The sequence below is a fragment of the Cnephaeus nilssonii genome (assembly GCF_951640355.1).
Source record: "Cnephaeus nilssonii genome assembly, chromosome: 19".
Classification (NCBI taxonomy): Eukaryota; Metazoa; Chordata; class Mammalia; order Chiroptera; family Vespertilionidae; genus Cnephaeus; species Cnephaeus nilssonii.
In genome coordinates this window covers 1,406,560-1,429,158 of record NC_137090.1, presented here as the reverse complement: position 1 = coordinate 1,429,158, position 22,599 = coordinate 1,406,560, and the positions used below count along the sequence as shown (strand labels likewise).

General features: G+C 63.5%; 2 protein-coding genes across 2 annotated transcripts; one reads left to right on the top strand and one right to left on the bottom strand.

Moving 5' to 3' along the window:
- The first annotated feature begins 70 nt into the window (after nucleotides 1-70).
- Nucleotides 71-13,365, top strand: GAA (alpha glucosidase). The gene is made up of 20 exons (XM_079797958.1): nucleotides 71-164; nucleotides 2,693-3,248; nucleotides 4,076-4,221; nucleotides 4,505-4,670; nucleotides 4,753-4,849; nucleotides 5,281-5,400; nucleotides 5,538-5,656; nucleotides 5,805-5,936; nucleotides 6,307-6,417; nucleotides 6,590-6,703; nucleotides 6,795-6,879; nucleotides 7,860-7,977; nucleotides 8,293-8,426; nucleotides 9,295-9,446; nucleotides 9,551-9,699; nucleotides 10,488-10,629; nucleotides 11,348-11,497; nucleotides 11,873-12,037; nucleotides 12,330-12,482; nucleotides 12,872-13,365. Exons 2-20 carry the CDS (start codon nucleotides 2,724-2,726, stop codon nucleotides 12,929-12,931), a joined length of 2,838 nt encoding a protein of 945 aa, XP_079654084.1. The 5' UTR covers nucleotides 71-164; nucleotides 2,693-2,723; the 3' UTR covers nucleotides 12,932-13,365.
- Nucleotides 13,366-15,245: 1,880 nt separating this feature from the next.
- EIF4A3 (eukaryotic translation initiation factor 4A3) lies at nucleotides 15,246-22,521 on the bottom strand. The gene is made up of 12 exons (XM_079797959.1): nucleotides 22,299-22,521; nucleotides 20,050-20,122; nucleotides 19,144-19,210; nucleotides 18,709-18,771; nucleotides 18,083-18,215; nucleotides 17,867-17,947; nucleotides 17,360-17,501; nucleotides 16,909-17,047; nucleotides 16,368-16,483; nucleotides 15,946-16,053; nucleotides 15,735-15,862; nucleotides 15,246-15,620 (listed from the first exon to the last, which is right to left on the bottom strand). The coding sequence occupies exons 1-12, from the start codon at nucleotides 22,465-22,467 to the stop codon at nucleotides 15,604-15,606; spliced, it is 1,236 nt and encodes a 411-aa protein (XP_079654085.1). The 5' UTR covers nucleotides 22,468-22,521; the 3' UTR covers nucleotides 15,246-15,603.
- Between the last annotated feature and the right edge of the window lie 78 nt (nucleotides 22,522-22,599).

The following is a 22,599-nucleotide window of genomic DNA, read 5'->3' as shown; positions in this document are numbered from 1 at the left end:
GGCGCACGGCCAGAGGAGCGCGCACTCACCCAGGGCGCCTGCGCCGCGGCCCGTCACGTGGTCTGCCTCCGCCCCCGCCAGCACCTGACCTCGGGTCGCAGCTGCGGGCAGGCGCGCGTGCGCAGAGGCGTGCGGGGCCCGGAGCTGAGCGCGCGTGCGCGGAGGTGAGCGGGCGCCGCTAGCGGGCAGGGGCCCGGGCGGTTCCCCCGCAGCCTTTCGGGCGAGAGGCTTGGCGGGTCGGGGCACTCCTGACGCCCGGAAGCGGGAGGGATCGATGGGTCGATTGACCGGCCGGTCGTCAGTGATTTCCTATTGGAGACGCTGGGCGCGCGGTGCCAGGGTCCGGGCGCGGCGGGGCGGCAGTAACGTGGGGACCCCGGAAACCGCGCTCCGCATTCAGTCCCGCAGTGCCCGGCCCGGAAGGCTGCGCCGGCCCTTCCCGTAGGCAGGAAACGGAGGCACCGGCGAACCCCTGCTCCCCGTCCAGTGGCGGAGCCGGGCTCGGACCCCCGCCCCTGCCCGGGAGCCTCGGGCTGGGCCACTTCCCCTGTGGCTGCGCCAGGCCCCGGAGCGCAGCGCCTCTGACCGCCCGGCCTCAGCTCTCCCCACTTCCTCCCGAGTCCCCCGCCCCACCCCACGGCTTTCCCCGTTGGGGGGTCTCTTCCCCGACTGTGGGGTGGGAGCCGCGGGAGGGGGTGCGGTCCCGCCTGTGCGTGTGCTGGGCCCGCATCTGTGCAGCTTGTGCGCTTCGGTGGGCATTGCCCCAGAGCTCCCACCGCGGACCCCGCTCTGAGCTCTGGTTTCCCTCGTTTCTTTTCTTTTTAAAAAAATACATTTTAATTGATTTCAGAGAGGCAGGGAGAGGGAGAGAGAGATGGAAACACCAATGATGAGAGAGAATCATGGATCAGCTGCCTCCTGCACGCCCCCCACTGGGGATGGAGCCTGCAACCCAGGCCTGTGCCCTGACCGGGAATCGAACTGTGACCTTATGGTTCATAGGTCAACACTCAACCCCTGAGCTACGCCGGCTGGGGCTGAGTTCCCTCGTTTCCGAGTTTTCATCATCAGGAAAAGTCTGTGAGGTGTCTGGTGGGGTCAGGTGGAGCTGGGACACTAACAAAAATAAATGTTGCGTCTTTGTTTCCCACTCCTAAACCCTGGTATCTTGGGAGTAATGAGTGTATTTCAGTGGTCGGCAAACTGCGGCTCGAGAGCCACAGGTGATAGGGGCTTAATCACAAGGAACAACAACAGCCTGTAATTATTGGAATCGAGCATCTAGGTCAGTGGTCGGCAAACTCATTAGTCAACAGAGCGGCAAATCTCGGCTCTCGAGCCGCAGTTTGCCGACCACTGGTGTATTCTACACGCTAATGAGATGATGGGTGGCTGGGAGCTGGTCCCCACGCTTCCATCCCGGACCTCTGGGAGCTGAGCCGGGGATCTAACCACGCGTGCCCACCTGGTGAAACCCTACACTCCTCGGCGTTTGGCGAGCGTCCAAGCTGGTGACCACATTGTGATGCTGGGCGGGTGGCTGGCGGGAGGGCGTGGAAGCTCCGTGCCCCCTTCCATACCGAGGTTCCTAGTTGTATCCTTGATAAGTTAACGTAAAAGCATTCAAACCTGTAAAGAATTTTTGTGAGTTTATTTGAGCCAAACTGTTGACAGTTGCCGGGAAGCAGAATCTGAAGGGATTGGGATAATTCTCCGGAGAAGGGTGGTTTTCCACCTATTTTTATACGTGACAATCCCAGTAGGAGATGTAGGCGGCTTACTTCAAATCCATTGGTGATGGGTTAGGGAGGCGGGAGAAAGGAGGCAAAGGGGGCGGGGGACCTCTGGGATTGGATGAACGTAAAATGATGGACACATGCTTCTTTTACTTAAGTGGGTGTAGGATGGTTAATAGTTGCTAATTAACAGGATAACAGTAACAATGAAGGCATTTATGGTCTCCTGTCTTGGGGCCCAGGGCATTTGGTTGTGCCCTGAGGGGTCCAGGAAAAAAGGGGAGTTACAAGTTACCCTGACATTTCAAGGATATGTTATCTTAGAAGCTAAAAGACAGTAGGCTCAGTTAAGGTAAAAGTTGCCCTTGTCAGTGAAGATACCAGCCTAGGAGGTGTGTATCCACCATGGCTGCCTTTAGTTCAAGTGTAATTTCAGACCATCCTTGTGGGACTTTAGGTCTCTGAGTTTGCAAGACGGCAACGCAGGCCTCCCCTGAGTTTGTCAGGTCAGCATGTGGCCCCTTTCGTCCACAACGTGCAGGTCAGCAGGAGGGGACAGAGGGCACCCCACTCCCACCCACTGGTCACAACTTAATACCCTTGGTGTATATGCGGAAGCAGGCTTAGCCGTCTGCTGTTGGAACTTGACCCTCTATCACGTGGGTCTTTTGTGTCATTAAATCCTTTCTGCAGCCCTAAAGGCGGTTCATGGGTAACATTTCACAGTATTCGGCCTCCCCCCCCCCCCCCCATTTGGGACCTTTCTCTCCTTTCCCTTCCTCCCTGTCTGCTCTGCCCCAGGCGAGCTCCTCCATCCTCACCTGCCGCCTCCTCGGCTGACCTCACCCCGCCCCCGCACGGCCCGCCGGCCTGCACAAGTTCACGTCCGTCAGGAAGCTGCTTGGGGAGGCCCCAGCGGCTCACTTCCCTGTTGAGCCTGGTTCCTCTCTTCACAGGCCTCCAGGACCCATCCCACAGGCACAGGCCATGGGCGCTCGGGGGCCGCCCCGCGCCCGCCCCCTGCTGGGCGTCTGCGCCCTCCTCTCCCTGGCCGCCGCCGCCCTCCTGGGGCACGTCCTGCTCCACCAGTGGGCAGTGGTTCCCCGAGGGCTGTGTGGCTGCTCCCAGGTGCCCGAGGAGACGCCCCGAGCTTGCCAGCAGGGAGCCCACAGCCCGAGGCCCCAGTCCCGCCCGGGAGCAGCACCCACACAGTGCGACGTGCCCCCCAACAACCGCTTCGACTGCGCCCCGGACAAGGCCATCACCCAGGAGCAGTGTGAGGCCCGGGGCTGCTGCTACGCGCCCGTGGGGCGGCCCGGGGGCTCCCGGATGGGGCCGCCCTGGTGCTTCTTCCCGCCCAGCTACCCGAGCTACCGGCTGGGGAACCTGACCGCCACGGACACGGGCTACACCGCCAGCCTGACCCGCGCCGCCCCGACCTTCTTCCCCAAGGACATCCTCACCCTGCGGCTGGACGTGCTGCTGGAGACGGAGAGCCGGCTGCACTTCACGGTGGGCGGGCAGGGCCGCGGCGGCAGCGTGGGGGCAGGCGGGGGCGGAACACGGCTCCACTGGGGTCTGCTTACCGCACAAATGTGTACGGCGCCCCCGCTGAGTCCTGGCGTGAGCAGACACTGCCCACCGCAGGGAGCGGGGGCCGCTAAGACAGCGATGAGAAGGTTCTAGACTTGCTGTGGAGGGCGCGGCTGGGGGAGGTTAGGCCTCCCCCAAAAGTGACGTCTCGTTGGGTGGGACCTGCAGTCAGCAGGCGGGATGGTGAGGGGGAGGGAGGGGCCATCGCAGGCAGCGGGTGGTAGGACCCCAGCCCCCCGATCCGTCCCCGAGGCAGGGCCTCTGTCTGCGGTTTCCCAGCCTCTGGGCACCCAGCCGCTGGGCACCGAGCGGGTGCCCTGTGAGCCCTGGTAGGCGGACTGCCATGCCCAGAGCCCGACACAGTTCCCATGGGCCGATGGGCCTGTGTTAGTACTTCCACCGCCGTCGCTGACCGAGAGGGCACTGCGCACCGACAGGCGTGGGGCCCCGAGTGCGTTTTCTCCTTCACGCTGAGCCCGCTGTGCCCGCTGTGCCGGGTGGGATAGTGCTGCCGGAGTCAGCAAGCACAGCAGAGGCTGCCTAGTGAGCCTGAACCGAGCACCGAGGCCCCTGCGCTGACTGAGACAGGCTTATAGCGGGAGGCGCCCCAACCGCCAGGCTCACGCCACCCGCGGCCGTGCTGGGACCTCTCGGACCCCGCGCCCCTGGAGGGTGCAGGATGGAGCGGCGGTGCGGGAACGGCTGCGGCCCAGTGCCCGTCTCACGACACCCCCGCTCTCGTCCAGATCAGAGATCCCGCCAGCAGGCGCTACGAGGTGCCCTTGCAGACCCCGCGTGTCCGCGGCCGGGCGCCGTCCACACTCTACAGCGTGGAGTTCTCCGAGGAGCCCTTCGGGGTGGTCGTGCGGCGGCAGCGGGACGGCCGGGTGCTGTGAGTGCCCGGGCCCCTCGGGCCTCCTCGCGGGGGGCTCAGGACCACAACTCCCGGGTCAGGAAGGGTTTCGGGCGGCCCCTCCCAGCACCTGCCTGCGCCACGGCTCGAGGGCAGCCTGCTCCTGGAGCCGGCCCGGGTGGCGTGGGCACAGCCGGGCAGCCTCCCTTCTCCCACGTGCTCTGGGCACTCCAGCTGTCGGGACCCCGGGGCCTGGGAGTCTCGGGGGGCCCGTGGCGGGGAGCCTGGCCCCCGAGGTTGCGAGGCCGCGTGTCTCCCGCAGGCTGGACACGGCCGTGGCGCCCCTGTTCTTTGCCGACCAGTTCCTGCAGCTGTCCACCTCGCTGCCGTCCCAGCACGTCACCGGCCTCGCCGAGCACCTGGGGCCCCTCCTGCTCAACACCAACTGGACCAAGGTCACCCTCTGGAACCGGGACATCGCGCCCACGGTAAAGGGGTGGCCGGGGCGGGGCCGGGACTGGGGGAGCCTCCGGGGCGAGGGAGCCAAGCGCCGTGTCCTCTGCGCCCCAGCCCGACGTGAACCTGTACGGGTCCCACCCTTTCTACCTGGCGCTGGAGGACGGCGGGCTGGCCCACGGGGTCTTCCTGCTGAACAGCAACGCCATGGGTGAGCGAGCGCCCCGCCCCGCCCCGCCCCGTTTGGGTGCCCAGGCCAGGCCTTCCCTGGCGCAGCTGCGTAGATGGAGGTGGGGGCCAGGACCTGCCTGACGGGCTGGGGGGTGGGAGGGGCAGTGGACGGGCCAGTTGCCCTAAGGAATGAGTCCAGGGTGTGATCTCTCCAGGTCTGCCCCGGGTGGGAGCGGGGTGGGGGAGGGGGAGCAGGGGCCAGAAACGGGAGTCCCGAGGCCCCTCAGCATCTCCCGTCCTGCTCCAGGGGCTCGGCAGGTCCTCTGAGTGCCTGCCCCTGAGCGGGCTGCTCCCAGGCTCCTGTGGGAGGACCCCCTTCTCCAGAGGTAGTTGGTCCCGTCCGCCCGTGAGGTGCCCACGCCCCGGGCGCAGGCGGGCACTTGTCCCTGAGCCCCAGGGCTGCTCCCCCAGACGTGGTCCTGCAGCCCAGCCCAGCCCTCAGCTGGAGGTCGACAGGCGGGATCCTGGACGTGTACGTCTTCCTGGGCCCGGAGCCCAAGAGCGTGGTGCAGCAGTACCTGGAGGTCATAGGTGGGCCTGCCCCGCGTCTGCTCCGCCTTCCCGCCTTCCCGCCTGCTCCCCCAGTCCCCCCCCCCCCCCACTCTCCGCCCCCAGCCCGCTCTCAGGGCCCCTCTGGCCGCTCCCCCAGCCCCTTGTCTGTGGCACAGGCCGCCCCTTCATGCCGCCGTACTGGGCCCTGGGCTTCCACCTCTGCCGCTGGGGCTACCCGTCCACCGCCGTCACCCGCCAGGTGGTGGAGAACATGACCCGGGCCCACTTCCCCCTGGTGAGCGCCGGGAGGGTCCTGGGGCGGCGGCGTGGGGCGGGGAGGGGCTTGGGGCGGCGGGGCGGGGAGGGTCCTGGGGGCCCAGTGGGGCCGGGAGGTGCTGGCCCAGGACAGTGCCCAGGCCCCCAGCGCCGCTGCCCGGCTGCAGGACGTCCAGTGGAACGACCTGGACTACATGGACGCCCGGAGGGACTTCACGTTCAACAAGGACGGCTTCGGGGACTTCCCGGCCATGGTGCGCGAGCTGCACCAGGGCGGCCGGCGCTACGTCATGATCGTGGTGAGCCCCCCCCCCCCACCCGCCCCAAGCTGAGCCTTTGAGCTGCCCTGCGACTGGAGGAGGGGGAAGGGAGGGGCAGCTGAGACCAAAGGCCCCACCACGGACACGGACACGGACACGGACACGGGAGAGGAGGCCGTTGGCATGAGGCTCAGGTGCAGCGTCAGGGAAGCCGGGCCCTGAGGGCGGGAAGCCTGTGTCTGTGCCCGTCGCCTGCTGGGCCCCGGGCTCCGCCTCGGAGGCGACCTGTGTGTCCACGCGTGCTCGGACGTGAGCACCACGACAGCTTTGCCCTGCGACGGGGCCTCATGCCCCCTCCCCCACTGGTGCCAAGACTCGCCTTTCCTTCTCCACCCTCCCTCGCCCCCAGGATCCCGCCATCAGCAGCTCCGGCCCCGCGGGGAGCTACCGGCCGTACGACGAGGGGCTGCGGAGGGGGGTTTTCATCACCAATGAGACCGGGCAGCCCCTGATCGGGAAGGTAGAGCGGCCGGGGGTGAGGGGTGAGGAAGCGGGGTCCCGGCGGTGGGACCAGGAAGGTGCTGGGGAAGAGGGCGCTGCCCGGGGGACGGAGCGGGTGGGCTGGCCCCTGACCAGGACACCTCGAGTCCTTCCCTCGGGGACCCTGGCTTCCCCCTCGGCCTCTCCTCCAGGTGTGGCCAGGGCCCAGCGCCTTCCCCGACTTCACCAACCCCGAGGCCCTGGACTGGTGGCAGGACATGGTGGCTGAGTTCCACGCCCAGGTGCCCTTCGACGGCATGTGGATCGTGAGTGCCCCCCCCCCCCGCCATGTCCCTGAGCCTTGGGGACCGGCCCCACCCTCTGCCCTGGGCGACGCCCACCCCCGGCCTCTTGCAGGACATGAACGAGCCGTCCAACTTCGTGAAGGGCTCCGTGGACGGCTGCCCCGACAACGACCTGGAGAGCCCGCCCTACGTGCCAGGTGAGCTCCGCCTGCGCCCTGGCAGCGGGCGGGGACGTGGCCGCTCCGATCAGCTCTCTGGCTTGGGAGACTCGAAGCTGTTATTTCTGAGGAGTCGGTGGGTGCAGCCAGCCAGGAAAGGGGGGACCCAGGAGTGAGGTTCAGGTGTGGGAGACCCCCGCCACGCAACGTGGACCCCATCCCTGCAGCTGAGGCAAGCCCCGGGAGGGTGGGCATCGTGGGCTCAGGAGAACGGCAGAGACAGCCCGGAAACGGGTCAGGGGGAGCCTGTGAGGCTGGGGTCTGCCGAGGGCAGCCTGTGGCGTGCCCCAAGTTCCCAGGGTGCTCCCAGGACGGGGTGCTCCCAGGACGGGGTGCTCCCAGGACGGGGTGCTCCCAGGACGGGATGCTCCCAGGACGGGGTGCTCCCAGGACGGGGTGCTCCCAGGACAGGGTGCTCTCAGGACGGGGTGCTCCCAGGATGCGGTGCTCTCAGGACGGGGTGCTCCCAGGACAGGGTGCTCTCAGGACGGGGTGCTCCCAGGACAGGGTGCTCTCAGGATGCGGTGCTCCCAGGACGGGGTGCTCCCAGGATGGGGTGCTCTCAGGACGGGGTGCTCCCAGGACAGGGTGCTCTCAGGATGCGGTGCTCCCAGGATGGGGTGCTCTCAGGACGGGGTGCTCCCAGGACAGGGTGCTCTCAGGACGGGGTGCTCCCAGGATGGGGTGCTCCCAGGACGGGGTGCTCTCAGGATGCGGTGCTCCCAGGACGGGGTGCTCTCAGGACGGGGTGCTCCCAGGACGGGGTGCTCTCAGGACGGGGTGCTCTCAGGATGCAGTGCTCCCAGGACGGGGTGCTCCCAGGACGGGGTGCTCCCAGGACGGGGTGCTCTCAGGACGGGGTGCTCCCAGGACGGGGTGCTCTCAGGACGGGGTGCTCCCAGGACGGGGTGCTCCAGCCTGCCAGGCAGAGCCCCTCTGAGAAGTGCCCTCTCCCCCAGGGGTGGTGGGCGGATCCCTCCGGGCAGCCACCATCTGTGCCTCCAGCCGCCAGTTTCTCTCCACGCACTACAACCTGCACAACCTGTACGGCCTGACCGAGGCCTTGGCCTCCCACAGGTGAGTGCCGTGAGGGGGGCCGGGTGAGGGCAGGAGTCCAGGCCACCCCCGGGCCAAGCACTGCCCCCCAGGCCCTGCCCAGTGCTTCCAGGGCCGTGTGGGCTGGCCAGGCCCCGGCTCCGGTGGGCCTGGCGGGACGCGGTCCTCCCGGTGACACGGGCAATTGCCAGGGGAGGCCGGCGGCTCGGGCAGAGCTGACTGCCCAGCACACGTTGGTGTGGCCTCCCCCTCCTGCTCCCCGCGCTGTGCCCGCTGCATGGCCGGCACTGGGGGGGCCTGGCCCGCTCCCCACAGCTCTGTCCCCGCTCCGCCCAGGGCCCTGGTGAAGGTTCGGGGGACACGCCCCTTCGTCATCTCCCGCTCCACCTTCGCCGGCCACGGCCAGTACGCCGGCCACTGGACAGGGGACGTGAGGAGCAGCTGGGAGCAGCTGTCCTCGTCGGTGCCGGGTGAGAGCCCCGTCGGGGGTGGGCCCCTCAGGAGGAGCGGCCAGAGCTGGGAGCTGGGCCAGCACAGCTCAGGGACACCCGCTGCCATGGCCGGGGCCCAAGGAATACCTGCTCCCCTGTGGGCGTCCCCTCACCTGTGCGGGTCCCCTCACCTGGGGGCGTCCCCTCACTTGTGCGGGTCCCCTCACCTGTGCAGATCAGCTCACCTGTGGGCGTCCCCTCACCTGTGCGGGTCCCCTCACCTGTGTGATCAGCTCACCTGTGGGCGTCCCCTCACCTGTGCGGGTCCCCTCACCTGGGGGCGTCCCCTCACTTGTGCGGGTCCCCTCACCTGTGCTGATCAGCTCACCTGTGGGCGTCCCCTCACCTGTGGGCGTCCCCTCACCTGTGCAGGTCCCCTCACCTGTGCGGATCAGCTCACCTGTGCGGGTCCCCTCACCTGTGTGGGTCGGCTCCCCTGCGGCCCTCCTCTTCCCGGGGTCCCCACCCCCACTTCACTCCGTCCCAGAGCTGGTGGCCTGCGTCACTCTGACCCACGTCAGCTCACGGCTTTCCCCAGGTGTCTGTCTCCTAGGCTCACCAGCCATGTTGGATCAGGGCCTCGTGCCTCATCTTAACTTGACCGCATCTGCCAAGACCCTATTTCCAAATAAGGCCCATTCACAGGACTGGGGGTTCGGACCGGAATGTTCTCTTTGGGGGGGACACCATTCAACCCAAACGGGCTAGTTTGCTGTGCCAGGCCCCGCCCAGGTGTGCGGGAGCAGCCTGCAGGCCGGTAGATTGACCTGCTGACCCCGATGAGGCCGGACTGACCAGGGGGTGCGGGAGGGGTGTGGCCTGAGGCCCCGCCTGACTGTCCCTGCAGAAACCCTGCTCTTCAACCTGCTGGGGGTGCCCCTGGTGGGCGCGGACGTCTGCGGCTTCCTGGGCAACACGTCGGAGGAGCTGTGCGTGCGCTGGACCCAGCTGGGCGCCTTCTACCCCTTCATGCGGAACCACAACGACCTGCACAGCCTGGTAGGCGGCGGCACCCGGGACCGGCCTGACCCGCAGCAGCAGGCGCGGCCCGGCGGACCGCAGGCGGCCGAGCGGTAACCGGGCCCTGCCCTCTGCCCCCGCAGCCGCAGGAGCCGTACCGGTTCAGCGAGACGGCGCAGCAGGCCATGCGGAAGGCTCTGGGCCTGCGCTACGCGCTGCTGCCCCACCTCTACACGCTCTTCCACGGCGCCCACGCCCGCGGCGACACCGTGGCCCGGCCCCTCTTCCTGGAGTGAGTGCCCGGGGCGGGGACGATGCCCCATGGTGCGCAGTGGGAGGGGGCAACCATGAGCCTGGTGACCCCGGGCAGCCCGTCCTGCCACAGGGGTGTCCCCGGAACCAGCCAGAGCAGGTTTGCAGCGGAGTGAGCAGAGGCCCTCCCTCCCGGGGTCCCCCCTGCACCCCAGTCCCGTCCCTTAGACGCCAGCTCAGGGCTGGGGGCAATCAAGTCCAGAGAAAGCCGGTATGAAGCCCTGAGGGGGACCGGGCCGCCGGCGGAGAAGCGAGCTGTGGGCCTGCCATGGTGGCACCGCCGGCTCGGGACCGGGACCGGGACGGGGACGTGGTCGCGTGGGAGGTGCCGTGCGTCGATGGTGCCTCAGTCCGCAGCCTGAGGGCCCTCGCGTGGCAAGGTCGTTGGTTGGCGGTTGGGAAATTCAGTGCCCTCCCCGCCCCACACGCACGAAGGTCCGGTGGGCCACTAGTTAGTGCAGAAAACGAGGAGCAGGTGGGGGTTCCCCGCAGCGAGAGCGGCCTGGCGGGTCAGACCAACACCAAGAACAGACAGACAGAGGGCAGGGCACCGTGCCCAGAACAGGAGGCGGGGCACCGCCTGCGTGTCCCTTGCCGACGGGGGAGGGTCCATCCTGCTCCGGAGTTGACCAGTGGTCGGAGAGCGGCCCAGCCGTCCCAGCCACGTCCGGGCTCCTGGCTCCCGCACGCGGCTCCGGCTGCTCCCGAGCCTCCCTGCGGGGCTCGCAGGCTGACCTCGGCTCCAGGCTCCCGGCCCTCTGCGCGCAGGTTCCCCGAGGACCCCCGCACCTGGCCGGTGGACCGCCAGCTCCTGTGGGGAGAGGCCTTGCTCATCACGCCGGTGCTCGAGGCTGGGCACGTGGAAGTGACTGGCTACTTCCCCGCCGGCACGTGGTACGACCTGCAGACGGTGAGTCCCGGGTCCCTAACCCCGGAGAACTGGGAGACAAGAGGGTCCCTCCCTCCTGTCCAGTCAGCGTGGACCGTGCCTGCCCCGAGGTCCTTGGGCCTCGCCTGCGCACTCCCAGGCGTCATCCTGAGCAGTCCTGCGGGAACCCATTTTCCGGATGTGCAAACTGAGTCTGAGCTGAAACTTGCCCGGGTGCTGTGGGTCTCCCTGCTGCAGATGGAGCCAGGACCCCACTTCTTTTTTTAAAAACACATTTTATTGATTTTTTACAGAGAGGAAGTGGGGAGAGGGATAGAGAGTTAGAAACATCGATGAGAGAGAAACATGAGAGGAACATTGATCAGCTGCCTCCTGCACACCCCCTACTGGGGATGTGCCCGCAACCAAGGTACATGCCTTTGATCGGAATCGAACCCGGGACCCTTCAGTCCGCAGGCTGACGCTCTATCCACTGAGCCACACCGGTCAGGGCCAGGACCCCACTTCTTTTGCTCCCAACATCCTGCCCCTCCCAGTGCCCTCTGACCTGCCCCACCCGGGCCCAGGATTCGGGCCTCTCCTGCCCTGTTCCCACCAAGTGGCCGGGCCTCTGCCCTGAGGTCACACCAGCTTGTCTCTGCCAGGCCCCTGGGCCTCCCCGTGGAGTCCTCGGCTCCTGACCACAGCACGGGGCTTTGGCGCTGCCCAGGACCCTTGGTGACGCGCCGTCCCCATCCAGGTGCCAGTCGAGGCCCTTGGCAGCCTCCCGCCTCCACCGCCGGCACCCCTCAAGCCTGCCATCCACAGCGAGGGCCAGTGGGTGACACTGCCCGCCCCCCTGGACACCATCAACCTCCACCTCCGGGCTGGACACATCGTCCCCCTGCAGGTACCTGGCCAGACGCCGAGGCCTCTGTCCGGGGCCGCATTGCTTCTGTGCAGCTGGGGTCCAGCCCGGCCCGCAGCTGTGCTCCTGAGGGTGGAGGAGGAGCGGGTGCAGGTGGGAGGCTCGGGATACAGCCCACTAACCTGTGGCTGGGCCTGCGGAGGGGCGGGGCCTGCCCGGAGTCGGCCAGTCTGCAAACCTCTGTGGGCCCCCCTGTCCTCGGGGGTCCACCTCGGACAGGCTGGCCTCCATGGGGGCTGGGCCACTCGGCGGCAGGCCGTCCTGCAGGCCTGGTTCCTGGCCCGGGCTGTCCCCACGCGGTGTCCTTCCCTCCGGGTCGAAGGCTCTGCCAGGTGACGTGTGCCACCCGGTGTGCAGGGCCCTGGCCTCACGACCACGGAGTCCCGCAAGCAGCCCATGGCGCTGGCCGTGGCCCTGACCTCGAGCGGGGAGGCCCGCGGGGAGCTCTTCTGGGATGACGGGGAGAGCCTGGGGGTGCTGGAGCGCGGGGCCTACACACAGCTCGTCTTCCTGGCCCGGAATGTGAGTCCTGCCCCTGCCCAGCGAGGGGGAGCGTGGGGCCAGCCTGGGGTGAGGGGAGCCGGGCCTGGGTCCCAGGATGGCCACCTGTCCCCTGGAGGGTCACCCCGAGTGCAGGCTGTCTGCCCGCAGAGGAGCGGGCCCGAGTCCCAACACTGCCAGCTCGCCCAGGGCCTGTGCCGCTGGGCCAGGCTGGGCCGAGTGCCCCCTGCCCTCCCCGGGGCCGTGCAGAGGCCTGTCCGGGGGCTCCCCGCTGCCGTCTGCTCACACCCGTCTCTCTGTCCTGCCGGCCCAGAACACCGTCGTGAACGACCTGGTGCACGTGAGCAGCGAGGGGGCTGCCCTGCAGCTGAGGAGGGTGACTGTCCTGGGGGTGGCCTCCGCCCCCAAGCAGGTCCTGGCCAATGGGGTTCCCGTCTCCAACTTCACCTACAGCCCCGACACCCAGGCAAGAAACCAAGACAGGCCAGTGGGCTGTCCCCCAGGACGGGTGCGGGTGGGGGTGGCTGGGCCCCTGGGGACACAGTGTTCTCCAAGCTGGCCTCAGGGGACATGCTGTCTAGAAGCCGTGGACTCTTGGGCCTCACAAGGGGCGGGAGGAACAGGATCTTAGGGGGTGGCAGGATCGGCCCCCCGGCACCCTATCTTTCTTCTGTCTGTGTCTGCGCTGATGCGCCGTGTTAAAGAGCTTGATTGAGGCGGCCAGAGCCGGGAGCACTGTCCCCGTCAGCTGGGTCAGCCGCCCGCCCGCTCACCCGCGTCCACTCCTGCCTGCTGGGCGCTGGGCTCTCCCCTCTGCCTCCATGGTTTGGGGCCAATGGTTCTTTTTGTTCCCAGACGCTGGACCTCCCCGTCTCGCTGATGATGGGACAGCAGTTTCTCATCAGCTGGTCCTGACTGGGGCCAAGGGCGCGTCAGGCCTCGACTTCCCAGTGGCCCTGGCGTTCACCCAGGTGGCTGGGCGCTGACCTCCCTCCAACACCCAGATCTGCTCACCTGTCTACCTCCTGTGCTGGGCCCTGGCCAGTGGCACCTGCATCCCCGTTTCCTGGCCCAGCTCCCACGTCTGCGTGTCCTGGCGTTGTCTGGTTCAGAGCGTTTCACTGGAGCCTTGCTCTCCGTAGCCCGTCACTGGGATGCGTGGAACGTCGGCCACCCCCAGCTGCCTGCCCCGGCGGCAGGGAAGGTGGCGTGTGGGGGCCCCGTGGTACCTGTGCCCCGAGTTACACCCTGACAGGACGGAGCTGGGGGGCTGCCTGCTGGGACCTCGGGAGACTGGGAAAGCTCTCGTTTTAAGTGCAATTATTTGTAATAAAGCGGCATCCGGGCAAGCCTCTGGGTCCCCCTGGCATCCAGGGCACGGAGGGTGTGCCGGGCCGTGACACGGAGACACGGAACGATGTCTTTGAGGAGTGAAGGCTTTTCAGTGTGATGAGCGCAGCTTCTATTTTACACCCCTTTAACGAAATCTTTGCCAAACCCAGAGTCCCCGACTTTTCTCCTGGAGAAGTTTTGTAATTTTAAGCCTTACATTTCCAGCGAGGTTGGATAGATGCGATGGAGTAAAGGCTGGTCCAGGCTTTCTGGTTTTCTTTCTTGTGTGACGAGCCTGTTGTCCTGGCACCGCTTGTAGAAAATACTACCCTTTTCCCCGGAACTGCCTCAGTACCTTCGTTGAAACCATTCCCCGTGACCCTGCGGTGTGTTTATTGTCTCAGGGACCTACAGGCCCGTCCTCAGCCAGTCCACGTTGTCTTTGGTCATATTTCCCCCCACAGTATGTTTTTATGTTGATTTCAGAGGGAGAGGGAGAGATAGAAACATCAGTGATGAGAATCATTGATCGGCTGCCTCCTGCACACCCCATATTGGGGATGGAGCCCATAACCGGACATGTGCCTGGACTGGGAAATGAACTGTGACCTCCTGGTTCATGGGTCGACGCTTGGTATCGGAGTGGGAGTCCTCCAATGCGCCCCCTTTTCCCGTTGTGTTACTTTGCTGGGCTTCGGATTTCCAGATGCAGTTCAGGAGCCACTTCTCAGTTTCACCAAAACAACGAACGTCCCCTGGCATTCCGAGGGGCTGTGCTGAATGGGTAGGTGAACCGGGGAGAACCGCCATGTCACATGACTCTTCTGGTCCTTGGGGCAGTGTCTCTCTCACTCGCATCTTTAGTTCCTCATGGCGACATTTTGTAGGTTCAATGCAGCCCCGGGTATTCCCCATATTGGATGCTATTAAAGGGGGTTCTTTAAATTCCCCTTCCCATGCTCGTTGCTTGCAAACAGCACACGTGACCTTGCAGAACTCGCCTTCCCTCAACTATTCGTCAGGGGCTTGTAGATTCCATGAGGCCCCCCCCACCGCCTCGGTGCCTCCTACCCGTCCTTGCCTTACCAGGCCCTGGCCCCACCTGGTGGCCTCAAACGGGAGGATGAGAACACTGAGCTCCCACCGCCGCTGGACTGGCCTAGTCCGTGCAGGTCAGTGTCTGCTTCCTGTTCTGAAGCTGTTCGGCGCACAGGTGTTTAGGATTGTCGCATCGTTTTGATAAATTACCCTTCACCCTAGGAGGCCTCCGTCCCAGGAACCGTCTTTATCGTGGACTGTCTACCGTGGCCACGGCCGCTCGTGATCAGTGTGGTGCCGTGGTGTTTGTTTTTATTTTCACGTCAACTTCTTTGTGCCTTTATACAGCGTGGGGCAAAAGTAGGCTTACAGTTGTTCGTGAAACTTGTTGGATGATTATTGCATTTTTCACCCAAACGACTGCAAGCCTACTTTTGCCCGCCCTGTTCTTGCCTTCGCCTCGGCCTCCATCTGACTGTGCACCTGGTCAGGGTCGGCAGGGCCGTCTCCTAGGACTCCACCCACTTGATCGGGGCGACCCAACTTGTGGGCACAGTTGCTCACAGCGACCCTTCTATTCTGAGGGCAATTGTAACATCGCTTTCCTGATTTTGGTAATCCAAGTTTTTTCTTGGTCAATTTCACTTAAAAACTGTCAACATAGTTGATCCTTTTGAAGAACCAATATTGGGTTTTGATCTTTTCCTATTAAATTCCTTTCATAAACTCTAGTTTCAGAGGCTGGAGTTAGAATCGCTGGATGAACATGGAAATTCACAGTGTGGGGAGGGCTCAGCAGGCAGAGTGCGGGCACAGGCAGGTGTGGTAGCTCAGGACACAGAAATGAGAGTTCAAGGGCAAAGTTTAAAATGTTTAATGAAAAAGACAAGAGCAAAGCATTATTTACACGTGGGTAAGAAAAGACTGAATCCAGTAGGTGTTCAGCGTTACCACCAGACTTGTTTTCCCCTTCGCGTAGAACTTTGTGTGGCTTCCTACATCACTATCCACTGAGCTGCATGTACTCATCTCCCCATGAAGTGTGCCATCTATTGTCACGCCCTGACAATGTGGTCAGGGGGATCAAGGTTCCATTCCCATTCAGGTCGCCCTGGGGGCCGCAAGAAGAGGGTGCCTTAACCTCCTTACACACAAACTGCTCTGGACAGTCCCGAGGGGACACAGCCGGCCAACTCGTCCCCAGTGCAGCAGACGCCTCAGATCAGATCGGCAACTGAAAGCAGGAAAACAGGAGACGCACGTTAGCCGAGGCCCCGGCGGAGCCCCCGGGATGGGATCACGGGACACTGGGGCCCCAGGCAGCCCCCGCCCGCCCCCCTCCGAGCACCGTTCATGGGCATCTCATCGATCTGCGTGGAGTAGTACTGCTCAATGTCCCGCAGGATGCGGATGTCGTCGTTCTTCACGAAGTTGATGGCCACGCCCTTCCGGCCGTACCGCCCCGACCGCCCGATTCTTGGGGAGAAGGAAGATTCCGTTGGAACACGCAGCGAGGACCGTGTGGGCGGCCGGGGTGGGGGTGGGGGGGGGCGCCCTACCTGTGGATGTAGAGCTCTCTGTTGTTGGGCAGGTCGTAGTTGATGATCAGGGACACCTGAGGGACGTCCAGGCCCCGGGCCCAGACGTCGGTGGAGATGAGCACCCGGCTGCGGCAAGAAGGAGACGCGAGGCCGTCACTCAGTCACGAAGGCTCGAGACTGGATGCCAGTCACCCGCACCCTGGCCCCTGGTCCACGTGGGGTTAGGGCACGCCAGAAAGACCCTTCGCAAGGGCCCTGGGTGAGCGTGGTGACGGGGCCACGTGCGGGGTCTGAGTACAAGTTCCGCGTCTCACCGCACCAGTCACGGCACCACAGGCCGTGGCGGGGCTCGCTCCCATGCCCCTCCCCCAGAGAAAGCTGCCGACCCAGACCTGCATGTCCCACACCGAGGCCGCCAGCCCCACCCCGAGCCCACCCACCTGGCGCCGGACCGGAACTCCTTCATGATGGACTCCCGCTCCTTCTGCGGCATGTCCCCGTGCATCGACGACACCGTGAAGTTGGCTTCTCTCATTTTCTCCGTCAGCCAGTCAACCTGCCAACGGAATCGCAGGTGCTCCTTGAGCTCCCAAAGCAGAGATGGACTCGGGACGTAGCGCCCCATCGCAGAGCCCACGTGAGCCACCCGCAGAGCAGGCGCACTGAGACGTGGACGCATCCTCACTGGGTGTGAGGCACGTCATGCGCCCAGCTAATGGCACAAACATCCTCTTCACCTGGGAACACCCACCAGCGGAGCCACCGGACACCGATGGCGTGGGACTGGAACCGACACTGTCGTTCCACCGAGCACGGCCCACAGCGGCTTCTGTGCTCAAGGGCAGAGTGGGCAGCCGTCCCGGAGCCCACGTGCCCACAAAGCCCGAAGCAGGCGTCTGGCCTCCACGCCCGCCCGTCCCAGCTCCGCGGAGACCGCGCTCCAGCCGGCACCAGAGGACATGCACGGGCCCAGCCACGCACCTTCCTCTTGGTGTTGCAGAAGATGACGGCCTGCGTGATGGTCAGCGTGTCGTAGAGGTCGCACAGCGTGTCAAACTTCCACTCTTCTCTTTCCACCGCCACGAAAAACTGCTTGATGCCTTCCAGGGTCAACTCATCACTGGAGGAGAGACGAACCCTGTTACCCGCTCTTCCCACCGAGACTGGGGGGCGGCGCAGGCCAGGTCCTAGGAGCCACCACTTCTCCCGCCCGGGCCCAGCTCTGGATCAGAACCAGCAATTACCACCACCCTGAACAGAGAGAGAACACCCCACTGTGCACGGTACATACTCCTCTTACTCCCAAGTCCCCGGGCCACACCGGCAGCTAATTGTTAAGATGCACATTAAAAGCTCGCTTTTCAAAAAAGGAAATTAGGGTTCCATGTTTTAAACCCCAGTGCAGCCCCCGGTGCTGAACAGGTGTGCTCACCGCTTCACCAGGATGCGGATGGGGTCCGTCATGAACTTGTTGGTCATCTCCAGGATCTCGTGGGGCAGCGTGGCACTGATGAGCACCACCTGCGTGGCCGGGGGCAGGTACCTGTACACGTCGTAAATCTGCTCTTTGAAACCTGGGGCGAGGAACAGACCACAGGAACCTGAGGCCGCACCCCTGCACAGAGGTGCAGGCCAGGCTCACATTGAATGAGGCGCAGAGCTGCGACTGCCCGGGCCGTCCTGACCACGGACACAGGGAAAGCAGCGTGTCTGGTGGGGATGACAGGCTGTGTGCCTGCCGGCTGTGGTCAGCCTCACACGCAGCGACCACAAAAAGACCCAAGTGTGAGTTTCCTGTCCCCGTGGCCCCCGGGGCCCGGCTAGGTCCCCACGGACACACTCCGCTATTGCGAGCACGTCCACTGGTGCCCGTTCCCACCCGCACCGTGAACAGGCGGGACCACGCGTCGGCAGAGGTCAGTCCTCGTGTCACACGCACCTTTGTTCAGCATTTCATCCGCCTCATCCAAAACCAACATCTTGATGGCCCGTGTCCTCAGACTCCTGCGACGGATCATATCTACAACCAGGTTCAGGAGGAGTTAGACCGCAGGGTACGAGGAAGGAGCGGCCACTCCAGAGACCTCCCTCCGCTTCCTACAAGTGACCCCGCGCAGACAGGCAACGCGGGGAATGGAGCGCGGCCCTCGCTTACCAAACACACGCCCCGGCGTGCCGGCCACGACGTGCTGCCCGTAGTCCAGCTTCCGGATGTCCTCCCCCACGTTGGTGCCCCCGATGCAGGCGTGGCACTGCACGTTCATGTAGTCGCCGAGCGCGAGCAGGCCCTGGCGGAACACAGGTCATTTCCATGCACTTGGCATGACCCCTACGCACTATTTATGCCATTATCCCCACCACAGACAGAGCCCGCTTCTCCCCCACGCTCTCCTCTCCTGTTCCTATGGAAGCTTTCTAGAATGGGGATTGAAGTTAGTTTTATTGGTTTCTCAGTACAAACACAGTTCGTGTTAGTTACTGAAAAGTCAGGAAACATATGAAATTCACTCTCATCCAGCCGTTACTGTACAGCCTTCCGCAGTGCTCACAATGAGCACAAGACAGCTGGCTCTTTGGTGCTGACTGCCAGGAACTACGGAGCCACACAAGCCACACTGAGAATGACAACGCAAACCCCAATTCATGTCACGCGATGGTTTATGGCAAAACTGCCAGGACTCGGGAGAAGCCTGAGCAACGAGAGACCGGATGGATGAGACGGGTCGGCCTCGCAGCCGGCCCAGAGGCAGGACCTGCCGCGCGACGCCGGGGGTGCCTCACCTTCTGGATCTGCACAGCCAGCTCTCTCGTGGGGGCCAGGATCAGAGCCTGGGTCTCACGGACCTGAAAAGTAATCGCCGGGACAGACCGTCAGTGCTCTCCGGGCGGACCCGCTGCCTCGGGCTCAGACCTGTTCTGACTATGATGTCGCGTTAAGTGCCCATCTGACTCCTAACGGAGGGAAACCACACTCAACGTCTCTGAAACCGCAAGCCCAGAGGTCCCGGGTCCTGGTGAGCAGTCTTGTTCACAGACGAGAACGTCCACTAGTTTAAAGTCTCCCGTCCAGGTAAAAGGAATGTATGGCAGGGGGTTAGCTCAGGCACTAGTGTGCGACTCGTTCTCTTTAAAGCCTGAGTCAGCACAACAGAGACGCGAACACGGCGCCACGGAAGGAAGGAAGCGCCTCCTGGAGGACACGGAGCGGCCAGTCACCTGGATGTCCAGACACTGGAGGACGGAAATACTGAAGGTGGCGGTTTTGCCCGTGCCAGACTGCGACCTAGGAGAGAACACAGGTAAGTGGGGCTGGGAACCGTGGGCCACGTCACTGTCCACTCACAGAACCACCACAGCCCCGCTCCGAGGGGAGGGAGCACCGGGCAGTTTCTCAGATGCTCCCCCCCCGCCCCCAGCAGACCACCACCACCTTAGTGGCAAGAAGTGGGACACGGGCACAACGTCACTTCTAAGTCCCCGGTGATGGGGACAGTAGCTGCAGAACCTACCCCAGCAGGTGGCATTCCCCTTTAAGTATGATCTGGATGGAAATTGTCCTCCAATTATTTTTATTTTTGTAAGTGAGCCTTTAAAAATTAGGTAAATCAGTAATAAAGCTATTTAAGGAGTATTATATACAAATCCACACGCCAACTGACAGGTATTAAAGCTGGCTAAAAAAGGAAAGCTTTCTAAAATAGAGAACACAAGAATACAAACAATAAAGCACCCTGGGCTGAAGTCAAGGAAACAGTTGGTAACAAGTATATAAAAGCAGAACATTGGGGCCCCAAAGCACTAACAACACAGGGGCCCCTGCAACAGCAGGGGGTCAGGGCTGCCAATTTCCCAGTCAAAACCCACACGCAACTACCTCCAACCTTAAGTGCGAACAGCCTACTATTGACCCGAAGACTTAGCAACAACATAAACACATCAATTAACATGTTCTGTAAGTTCGATACACACTACGTTCTTACAATAAAGCTGGAGAAAAGGAAACGTTGTAAGAAATCATAATAGGAGACATATTACTGTATTTATTGGGAAGAAAGTCCAAGCAGAAGAGGACCCTCACGGTCCAAACCCGCACTGTTCCCGGGCCCCTGCAGCCAGACTTACTGTGCGATGACGTCTCTCCCTTTGATGATCTGCTTGATGGCGCGCTGCTGGATGGCGGATGGCTTTTCAAACCCTGGGGACAGAAACAGAGAAGGTGGCTCTGAGCACTAGGCCAGCGCGTTTACAACCAGACACTAAGCTCCGGGGCGCAGAGATGGGCTCTCCTAGCCCCACCCCCAGCCTCTGCCCAAGCCCAGGCCCAGCACACTGAGCTCTCACCAGACAGCTGGGAGCAACTGGCGGAAGCGGGTTTTTATGCTGGCACAGGGCCTTGTTAGTAGGCAAAACCTCTGTAAAGGAACATCCCTGGCGGATGTATAGACCCAGAGAGGTTTAAGACAAAGCGGAGGAGGCCACACTCCTGGAGAGCGGGTGGGGAGGCTCACTGTGTACTCCGACTCTGTGACTGTGTGACTATATGGCGATAACCTACGTTGCTTTTCCCCTCATTGCTGGGGCAGCACTGTGGGGTGTCCTGCACGGTCCCACAGCTGTGACCTGCACCCCATCTCTCGTGCACAACAGCCTAAATCACCAAGGGACGGGGCTACTCTGAAGGAGTACAAGTACTCGCCGAGTAAACAAACACTTTATGTAAAAGCTGTAATTATTGTTAGTAGTCTTTAAAGTGTAGCATGTTCCCCATCTAACACAAAAGCAATTGTAGCAGCAGATTTCAAACCCTCCTGATGACCAAGCACACGGATCGGGAACGGGCAGGGTGTCCTGGGGGCCGAGAGCCAGGCGGGCTGCAATGGTTACCTCCCCTCCCCACAGCAACACCTCTGCTCTGTCTAAACCAGTGGTTCTCAACCTTCCTAATGCCGCGACCCTTTAATACAGTTCCTCATGCTGTGGTGACCCCCAACCATAAAACTATTTTCATTGCTACTTCGTAACTGCAATTTTGCTACAGTTATGAATCGTAATGTAAATATCTGTTTTCTGATGGTCTTAGGCTCTACAGCAGCGGTTCTCACCTGTGAGTCGTGACCCACAGGTTGAGAAGCGCTAGAGGGTCCCCTGAGACCATCGGAAAACACAGATATTTACATTACGATTCATAACAGTAGCAAAATTAGTTATGAAGTATCAACGAAAATAATTTTATGGTTGGGGGGTCACCACAACACGAGGAACTGTATTAAAGGGTCGCGGCATTAGGAAGGTTGAGAGCCACTGGAAACTGTCCTGGCACCAAGGACTGGATAAGAAAGGCCCCGGCCCCAGGCCTGAAGACAGATGCAGACAATTCCCTGGTATCCCCAACCCCAGCTCCAGCTTAGGCAGCTGCCTCCCAGCACCGCCAGGGGGATGCTCACCACAACCAAGCCAGCGCCCCGATTTTGCCTCCTTCAAGTGCTCCTCCCCTAGGCTACTGGCAGCATCACCTGGGTGGTTGCTACAACAACGAATCACACCGCCCTCTTCCCTCTGCTGCTCCTCACCCACCAGTGAACCCTGGCAGCGCTGCCCACCTCCACCGCCACGCCGTCACCTCTCCCGGCACTGAGCAAAAGCGGGAGGCTCAGCCTGCTTCCTCTCCTGCCCCTCCTCCTCCAGATCCACAGCCAGCCAGCAGGACGGTCACCCGCAGCTCACACCCCCCTCCCCAGGGCACCAAAACCTCATCGCCTCGCACGGCCCTTGCCGCCCTCTCCGAGCTCATCCCCCGGCTCCCGGGACAGGCTTCTTCCTGTTCCTGGAATGCACTGCTGCTGCCACTGCCCGGTTTCACCACCGTCTTCTCCTAACGGGCTCCCTAGTCCGGATCCTAGCTCAAATGTCACCTCCTCCCGGGAGCCCGCTTGTCTATTTGCTCCAATTATCCGGCTCCGTTTCTTCACAGCCATTACTCCTGGGCTACCTTCTCCCAAACGCAACTTAAGCTCTCCGGGGCCTGAGCCCGCCTGGCTCACTGCTCAGCCCCGGTGCCCAAAGCAGCGCGGGGGCCTCACACCGGGAGATGCAGGGCAGTTATCAGCCGAAGGAGCGTCCGGACGACTGTGCAGCCCCGCAGAGACCGGCACGTAGCTCTGCACCCGGGACAACACGCCGCAACCTCGGTCGCGGAGTGATGACGGTGTGCCGGGGGCGGGGGGGCCCTCTCTGCTGCCTCGGCTCGGAGCCCGGGGGCGGGGAAGGGTCCCCGTCGGGCCGGGGACTCTCAGCCTACGGGCCCGGCCTGCCCTCGCCCGCCCGGCTCGCAAACCCGTGGCGCCCGCCCCGCGCCCTCCGCGCCCACCGACCGTAGGCGTAGATGCCGCGCAGCAGGTCCTCCCGCAGGCCCATGGTGTCGAACGTGGGCGTCACGTCCACCTCCTCGCTGGTCTCGAATTCCACTTTGGTCATGTCTTCCTCTTTGAGCAGCCGCTTCCGCGCCGACCCCGAGTTCGCCATCGTGGCGGTGGCCGCCATGATCCCGCGTCGGCTGAAAGCGGAGCGCGCGCGTCGGCGGAAAGCGGAAGCACCACCCCGCGCTGCCGCCGCCGACAGGAACTGACGTCACGGCGCGCGCGCGCGTGCGTGCGTACAAGCGTGCGTCGAAGC

What these genes read in the sequence shown, in the direction of transcription:
- GAA (XM_079797958.1), top strand. Translation starts at nt 2,724, where the DNA reads ATGGGCGCTCGGGGGCCGCCCCGCGCCCGCCCCCTGCTGGGCGTCTGC. An exon ending in GGCAGCCCCTGATCGGGAAG is followed by an intron (nt 6,418 to 6,589) that starts GTAGAGCGGCCG and finishes CCTCTCCTCCAG; the next exon opens with GTGTGGCCAGGGCCCAGCGC. An exon ending in GAGGCCTTGGCCTCCCACAG is followed by an intron (nt 7,978 to 8,292) that starts GTGAGTGCCGTG and finishes CGCTCCGCCCAG; the next exon opens with GGCCCTGGTGAAGGTTCGGG.
- EIF4A3 (XM_079797959.1), bottom strand. Translation starts at nt 22,467, where the DNA reads ATGGCGGCCACCGCCACGATGGCGAACTCGGGGTCGGCGCGGAAGCGG. An exon ending in CACGCCGGGGCGTGTGTTTG is followed by an intron (nt 17,948 to 18,082) that starts GTAAGCGAGGGC and finishes ACCTGGTTGTAG; the next exon opens with ATATGATCCGTCGCAGGAGT. An exon ending in GAGTTCCGGTCCGGCGCCAG is followed by an intron (nt 16,054 to 16,367) that starts GTGGGTGGGCTC and finishes TTCTTGCCGCAG; the next exon opens with CCGGGTGCTCATCTCCACCG.